The sequence below is a fragment of the Cryptomeria japonica genome, chromosome 10 (assembly GCF_030272615.1).
Source record: "Cryptomeria japonica chromosome 10, Sugi_1.0, whole genome shotgun sequence".
Classification (NCBI taxonomy): Eukaryota; Viridiplantae; Streptophyta; class Pinopsida; order Cupressales; family Cupressaceae; genus Cryptomeria; species Cryptomeria japonica.
The window spans coordinates 516,203,394-516,212,436 of record NC_081414.1 but is presented as its reverse complement, the minus strand read 5'-3'; the positions used below and the strand labels follow the sequence as shown (position 1 = coordinate 516,212,436).

Here is a 9,043-nt window from a genome sequence, read left to right as displayed (position 1 = left end):
TATTCCAATGTTTAGAAATATTTGATAACAAGAAGTAAACATTTTTTACAGATATGTCAAAAAGAACCATTTTATTTTTCTTCTGATTCGACAAAACATTTTGTCACGAGATAGTTTATAAATTTAAAGTAAAGTTTTTAAAAAATTTCAATCTAAATTGATTAATCTCTTATCATGCAAAACTAAAATATCATTATTTATTTATTAAGATTTATTAATCGATTCAGTGTTGAACATTTAAAAAACTTTTGTTTTGCATTTATAAACTAAAATGTCAATGCCATATATATGTAAAGATTAGAAAGAGCAGAAAAAACAATAACAGAAATAGAAAAGCAATAAGAAGAGACAACACACGATTTATCGTGGTTGGGCAAATATGCCTACATCCACACTCAAAGCAGGGAATAACTTCTATTAATCAACTCCAATACATGGGATGCACACAACCATTATATAATCATATTCATATATGAAATGAACAGTTGGGAGAACGCGAAGGGTCATGTGACTGTTGGACTTCACATTCCCAACAATCTCCCCCGTGAAGGCCAACTGGCACAGCCATGCACTAGCATCCCTGCTCCCATTTTCAAAATTCACATTAAAACCAGCCTGCTAGATTTTAGCTTCGTGAACTTTTGTTCACATACGCTTCGAATCAGCCTTTTCCAAATCAAAGTAGAGTTAAAAACTCTATCAGGCACAAACTTACCCATTATGCCAAAAACTAAAACACCACTTTGTCCCAGTTTAAAATACATTTCTTCATCACCATCACCTAAACTCCCTCGTAATAGAATATCTACCGATTCACAATTACTGGATTCTAATATCCAAACATAAAACTCAGACCTTACAAGGAACAAAACAATGGCATTATTTTCATCATCAAACAACTCCATCAGATTGTTATCACGAGTTCGAGTTCTCTCACCCTCAGGTTGTTCATTATTGACATTGGCACTATCATCCACATCCATCCAATCAGGTTGGTGAATGTCAATGCATTCTGGTCGAGATAAAACATCTCCTCCTCCATTAGAATAAGCATTAATAGATTCAATAACATTTTCATTCACTCCATGTGATGCCTAAAACTGCTTGGAGTAATGCCCATTCTCCTCTACTCCTATCAATGGTCGCTTTCGCTTCAAACCAGAAAACTGACTTTTATCATTTACTATGTCATCTAAATCCATAGGCTCATAGGCTTCTATGAAATTATCTGCACAAAGGTTGTCATCATTATGGGAGTGCCTCTTTATTTTCGCCAAGGCCATGCCATCTGCAGAGCTCTCCAAAGCCAAAATTTCTCCTAGGCCTCCTTGCCCCGCTACCTCACTCCAATCTGCACCCTCCTCGTCCTGGGAGTCAACAGCAGATTCAACTTGGGTATCCAATGGCATACACTCTTCCTCCCGCAATCTCTTGAGTTCATCCTCTTCAACAACAACCACTTTTTCAACATCTTTTAGCTTAGAAATTCTAGCGTCTATACAGGGACTATCATGGTGTTCAACCTTCACCACACGAATCCCAACAACTTCCCGACCATTAACGGTTTGGCCAATAAGTGCCAAGGCTGGCTCAAGGGGAGAGAAAATAAGAATCCCAACATCCTTTTCTTTTGCTGGATTCTCCTCTTCAACTGAGTCCCCTTCTTTCTTCCAGCCATCCCACCAATGTATGCGACGTTTGAAGCATAGTTTTACATGGAATGTAAAACTGCCATAGAAGTTATAAGTTTTACCTTCTTCTTCTTCCTCCATATTTGCTCAAGCCAACATGGCTTTGATACCAATTGTAAAGATTAGAAAGAGCAGAGAAAACAATAACAGAAATAGAAAAGCAATAAAAAGAGACAACACATGATTTATCGTGGTTCGGCAAATATGCCTACATCCACACTCATCCACACTCAAAGCAGGGAATAACTTCTATTAATCAACTCCAATACATGGGCTACACACAGCCATTATATAATCATATTTAGATATGAAATGAATAGTTGGGAGAACACGAAGGGTCATGTGACCATTGGACTTCACATTCCCAACAATATATTTATTGAAAAATAAAACATTGGAATTATTTTTTATTTTTAATAATTAAATTTAAATAAAATACATAAGAATTAATAAATAGGTTTTATTGGTTTTAATAAGTAAAATTAATTTTCTTAAAGTATGATTATTTATTTTAACTATTCAATAAGTATGATTAATATTTTTTCCATAATTAAATTTAAATTTATTTTAACTATACAATAAATATTAAACAATTATTATAATAAAAATTAAAAAAATTAAAATCATCAAAATATTTTACTTTGGCCTCCACTTACGTCCAATTATATTTACTAACTATTTTTCATAAACGCCATCAATTTAAGTATGGTTTTTTAAACTCAATTAAGCCTAAAATGCAAAACATAAAAAATCAACATCATTAATAATAATAATGTAATTTTTTTCAATAATTAATTTTTAAATTAAATCATGTAAATGAAATATTATTAAATGAATTATGCAAAAATAATAAATAATTTAATTTTTGTTTTCAATAAGTAAAAATAATTTTATTTAAAACTCAACTATTAAATCTAAAAAAATAAAATAAAAATATCAATAATAATAATTTTGTTGAGTAATCAAATTTAAAGTTTTTTTAACTATTGAATTAAATTAAAAAAATTATTAAATAATAATAAATATTAAGTTATTATACAGCCTGAGTTGGCCTAGTGGTGGAGAACTTGTGCTCTTGAAAGAGAGCTCACAAGTTTAAATCTCATAGGGGGTAGGAGATCAAAAAAAAAAAAAAAAAAATTAAGTTATTTTTATTACTATTATAAAAATAAATAAATTATTAAAATCATAAAAAATATTTTACTTTTACTTCATCTTTTCTCAAATTATATTTATTAACCTATGTTTAATAAAATTCATCAACCTTGAAAATAATTAAAATGCATTGTACAAATCTAAAATTGATTTTCATTTACAATTTTTTGTTTATATTATTTGATTAAGTTGATTAATACCTACATTTAAACCTAAGAATTTTTATGCTAAATCACAACATTTTTTTGTTTACTGGTATAAATTTAGGAATTTTTATTAGGTCTTATCACCAAATTTTGTATTTCCTCTTTAAGATTGAAACACTATTCCAAAAATTTTCTTAACATCAATTGTCTATATATTATTTCAATTCTCTTCTCAACTTTTTAACTTGTCAAATTCAAATACCAAAACAACTTTGCCAAATTTGCCTTAATTATGTTAATAAAAACTAAAACATAATCAATATAATTTTCTTTTATAATTAACCTATATATATATGTGTGTGTGTGTGTGTGTATATATATATATATTAAATGATCTCTAAAAAATAAGCGGTTAGAATTTAAAAATGACGATCGAGGCGAGGCACGCTGAGTGCGAAGAGCAGAGGACGAAAAGCGAAGTGTAGAAGGAAGCATTCGGGGGGGGCTCGCTGGAGGGCGAACTATAGCAGAAGGCTCATGACTATATGTGGGGTAAAATTAATGGTCCAAGAAGGGGGAAAGGAAAGGAACAACCTGCGGATAGGAAGACAAAATGGCAGATATTGGAAGTCGACTGGGATAATTAGGGGCCAACACACAAAATCTGAAATAATGATGAAATTCCAGAGGAGAAGGATGATACACCACATCAAAATTCTGTAGAAGAAAGTATCACGTTGGGACTGGTAGCAATCGATTTAACAGAGGAAGTTGTCGATGATAAATGTATTTGGGAGGATCTCGCAATTATCACCAGAATCATTGGCTCGAAGAAGCCTAGGTGAAACATTACCCCTTGGATAGATGAAAATTGGGGCAGTCAAGTCGTGGTAAAATTTCTCCCGAAGTGTTTTTTTGTGGCTGTATTCATAGAAAAAGGAGCAAGGGATCAAATCTTGAATTCAAAAAATTGGTTTTTTGATAATTTACCATTGTACATCCACCCTTGGACACCTAATTTTAACCCACTCAATCTAGCAATTTATGAAACTCCGGTATGGATCAGACTGTATAATCTCCCAATAGAATATTGGGGGGATCTGTGCCTTGAGAAAATTGGTCGAACGCTCGATACTCTTCTGGAGATCGATGAGGGTATCATTGAAAATGATTCATATGTATATGCTAGGATGAAAATTGTAGTGGTCAAGCAGATTCCATCCCATATAAATCTTATAATGGCTAATGGACTATGGAAACAAGGCATTGAAATTGAGAAAGAATTTTATGTCTGCCATAAATGTGGAATCAAAACCCATCAAGCCAAAAACTATAGAATTTTTGTGTGAAGGGCATATAGTAATAAGCAGAGGACAAAAGAAAAGGAAAAAGCGATGTGGTTAAAGAAAATAAATGAGCAGAACCGGAGGCCTCCTGCGACAAATAAATCATTGCCTGATGCTAAGACATATCCAGAACCTAACTTCCAACCCTGTCAAGTAGAACCAAAAATGAATAATGTGGAAAGAGTGGCTATACCAAGCCAAGTTATGTCTTCTCCGCTAGGCTTTCAGGCTGATAACACTATTGAGGAATGCACAAGTGATACTCAGATAAGTAATTCAGACCGAAAGGATGAAGATGATGTCTTGAACAATCTAGACCCCAGATGTATTAGCCAATCAACCAATACCCTCCTGGGCAAAGAAAAAGGGGCTAAAGGCAGGAAAAGAAATAAATAGATTAGAGAAGAAAAAGCATCAGAAAAAGATATTGTTAGTGTTCTGGACTTCATGAAGAACTCCAAGGGAGGGAGACCCTCCCTTGGGCAGAAATGAGAATCACATCATGGAATGTCAGGGGCTTAGTAGCCCTTGACAAAAGATGCTTGGTCAAAAGATCTTTGGCCAAGTTAGAATCCGAAATGATCTTACTTTAGGAAACTAAATTGAATGGCGATAAGGTGTCCGAGTTCATCAAATTTTGCATTAAGTGGGAGGGATTGTTTCAAGATGCCAGAGGAACTATTGGAGGTCTTGGAATCTTGAGGAACTCAGAAGTCTTCGAGGTGTTCCCATTAGCGTCCAACAACTTTTGGATGGCTTGCAACATTGTATACAAACCATGAGGTATCGATTTTCCACTGTTTAACATCTATGGGCCGATTAAGACAGATGAAAAGCTAAAAGTATGGGCAGAGATATATGAGCAATTGCAATTATTGGAGATGCATAAGGTAATCTTGGCTGGGGACTTCAATGCAATCTTAGATATTGATGACAAGGAAGGAGGGCTGAGAAAGAGCACATGAGTAATGGAAGACTTTAGAGAGTTCATTTCAAACTGTCAAGTGGTGGATGTTATTCCGAAGAATGATAAGTTCACTTGGACCAATAGAAGACTTAACTTCTCAAAAAATTCTGAAAGATTGGTTCGCTTCTTTATGGGGGAATGGTGGATTAATGGCAACTTCGCCATCAACACTAACATCATCCCGCAAGCTGGATCGGATCATCTTCCTGTTACCTTGTCTATCAATCATGAGGCTCCTAAGAATAGAAATTACTTCAAATTTCAGAGTATGTGGTGGAGGGATCCTAAGTTCACTGACCTACTCAAAACATGGTGGATGGAAAGCAACACCTTTTCGAGCTCTCCTAGTTTTTGTTTTGTAAAGAGAATTCAATGTATCAAGAACAAAATTAAGCACTGGAACAAGTTCTCATTCAAGAATATCTTCTCTGAAAAACTCAGAATAGAAGAAGAAATCAATAATAGAGTAATGCTGGTAGGGATGGTTAGGGAAGATTATCTGAAAGAAAAACTCCTTAAGGAACAATATGTGGAGCTGCTAAACAGAGAAGAAGTCTATTGGTGAGATAAGTCGAGAGCGTTATGGATTGCTGAGGGTGATCGTAATACAAAATTTTTCCATGCAACTTCAAAAGTCAGAAGGAATAAGAATAAAATCACTGCAATCATGGATGGTGGAGGGACTTTGAGAAGCATTGAGGCTGAGTTAGAACAAGCGACACTCGATCATTTTGTTAAATTATTGGGAAATTATTGTCAGACAGGGGATGTGTCGGATAACAGGCTCTCTGAACTTGTGCATAAGTTAGTCCATGTGGATGAGGCTAAAATGCTTTGTGAAACTTACTCTTTGGAATAAGTTAAAAGGGCTACTTTCGAGCTTCACCCTCACAAGGCTCCGGGCCCGGATGGTATGACTGCTGAGTTCTATCAGAAATGTTGGGACTTTTTGGGATACGATGTCTGGTTGGTCGTAGAAGAATTCAAGAAAAGAGGGAAGTTTGTAAAAGAAATGAATAATATAGTCATTGCTTTAATTCCCAAAAAATAGGAATGCACTTCAATGCATGATCTTAGGCCCATATCTCTATGCAATACCATATATAAAATCACCTCGAAAGCTATGGCCAGCAGACCGAAGAAGCTTTTACCACACCTCATCTCAGAAAATCAAAATGGGTTTATCCCCGAAAGAGAGTTAGCGGACAATATTATTTTAGTGTCTAAAGTCATGCACTCCATTCATAAAGAAAAATTAAAAGGTATGATCATAAAGCTTGATGTTGCAAAAGCTTATGATAAAGTGGTATGACAATTCTTGGTTAAGGTTCTTAGATGTTATGGCTTTCCAAATGAATGGATTGTCTGTGTTATTTTTTGCATCTCCATGGTTAGTTTCTCTTTGCTTGTCAATGGTGCAGTTTGTGGCTTCTTCAAAGCCACTAATGGATTAAGGCAAGGGGACCCTCTATCCCCGACACTCTTTGTTCTCATGGCGGAGGTCCTTGGCAATTTAATTAAAGCAAAGCAATCCACCAGGCATTGGAATGGTATTCGAGTTCACAGACTGATAGAGCCCATCACTCATTCGCAATTTGCTGATGACACAATCCTGTTTGGAGAAGCAACGATGAAAGAAGCCAAAGGAATTAAAGAGGTGCTTGATGAATATTCGAATTTATCAGGCCAGGAAATGAATGTGAATAAATCGCAGATCTTCTTTTTTAACATAGGAAGGTTGATACAGAACCGCATTTTGCATTTCCTTGGCTTCAAAATTGTTGATCTTCCCCTCAAATATCTTGGGATTAGAATTAACATGGGTAGTAGGCAATCCCAAATTTGGGAGGACATCCTAAACTCTTGTAAGGTCAAATCGAAGCAATGGACAAATAGATGGCTTACCCAAGCTGGATGACTATTAATGATAAAATCTGTGCTAGTGGCGGTTCCAATCTATAGTATGCAATGCTTTCAATTGTCCACTTCGGTTGGTGTGAAATTAGATGGGCTTTTAAAAAAGTTTGTTTGGGATGGGGCCAAGGATCATAGGAAGATACCTCTAATAAACTGGAATACCATGTGCATGCAGAAAGAGGATGGGGGAGTAGGGCTGAGGAAAATGAGTATTCAGAACATGGCACTAGGAGTGAAGCTATCTTGGAAGATGTACAAAAGTCCCAATAAACTATGGTGCAGGATCTTTTAGAAAAAGCATCTGGACTCTGATGATCCTAGCTGTATTTTCACAATTGCAGACATAGACAGGGGCTCTCCCACCTCGAATTTTCTCTCGAACAGTAGGGGTATTATCACGAACTACATCTCTTAGAAGATTGGCAATGGAGCTAGGGCCATGTTTTGGTGGGACTCATGGGAAGGGGAACCGCCATTAACAGAATGCTTCAAAGATCAAGATTGGGTCAACACCATCGAAGCTGCTATAGGCACGCAAGTTGCTAATTATTTCGAGAATGGCGAGCACCATGGCATGAGGTCCTGGAAAAGGGTAGCTATCGACAACCTACAATTATGTAAGAAACTCAAGGAGTTACTTAGCAGCAGATCAATATTAGCATTAGATGAAGAAGATAGCTTATTATGGTGTGCAGCAAAGTCAGGGGAGTACAGTGTTAAGTTGGGCTACAAAGTCCATTGGCATAGAGCTTTCAATCCGAATTGGCCTAGCAAGCTGTGCTGGAACAAGTGGGTGTTGCCAAAGGCAGGGGATTTCCTATGGATTGTGCTGAGTGGGAGGATACTCACTGGTGATAGGCTGAAAACCATAGGTATTCAAGGTCCAAGCTGCTGCGTGTTATGCAACATTGGGGAAGAAACAGTGGACCATTTACTCTTCAATTGTAGGTTTGCTCATAGGTGTTGGGATTGGTTCCTAGGAATGGTTAGTCTATATACAGCTAGAAGTATGACTCTAAAATAATTCCTTGTCACATGGCCACTATTTAGTCAGTCAAAATGGGGAGTCCTATGGTTGATCGGCCTAGCAATGATTGTTTGGACTATTTGGAAAGAGAGAAATAAATGAACATTCAAAGAATCATCCAAACCAGTGGAATTAGTCATAGACAATCTCAAGGCAGGCATAGAAGAAGTCATTTGTGGTAAGTCACGAAATGTCAGAAAATTCAAATTCAATGATTGGGACATGGAAATGGAAAGGAATTGGTCCTTCAAAAATTCTTTATTCCATTAACCTAAGAGAAGAATCAATAGAAAAGATGCCAGATGGGAGAAGCCTCATAACAATTGGGTAAAACTAAACTTTGATGGGGCCTGCAGAGGCAATCCTGGTCAGGCTGGCTTTGGAGCAGTCATTCGAAATGAGGATGGGAATGTGGTGTTTGGTACGTATGGAAATATTGGCTGTGCTACAAACAATAAAGCAGAAATAAGAGCCCTTGAGGCCGGGATATTACTCTACAAAGAGAAAGGCTTATCTAGTGTATAGATTGAAGGTGATTCTCAGATAATTATAAATGGGGTGACTGCTGGTAGACTACTTAATTGGAAACTAGCCAAATGGTTGCCTCACATTCGGTTTCTACTCCAAGCAATTAAGCAATATGAAATATCACATATACTCAGGGAGGGTAATTGAGTGGCAAACTTGATAGCTAATCTCGGGGTCAATTCACATGCTACAGAAGTGTCAGTGGATCCCAAGTCATTGAGCTTGGAGATTACAGACTTGTGCAAAACAGAATTATTGATAAGGAA

The 9,043-nt window shown here is 36.2% G+C and overlaps 1 protein-coding gene across 1 annotated transcript; it reads left to right on the top strand.

Annotated features, from left to right (window-relative positions):
- The first annotated feature begins 7,661 nt into the window (after nt 1-7,661).
- LOC131054551 (uncharacterized) lies at nt 7,662-8,774 on the top strand. The gene is made up of 2 exons (XM_057989088.1): nt 7,662-8,170; nt 8,606-8,774. Exons 1-2 carry the CDS (start codon nt 7,662-7,664, stop codon nt 8,772-8,774), a joined length of 678 nt encoding a protein of 225 aa, XP_057845071.1.
- The last annotated feature ends 269 nt before the right edge of the window (nt 8,775-9,043 follow it).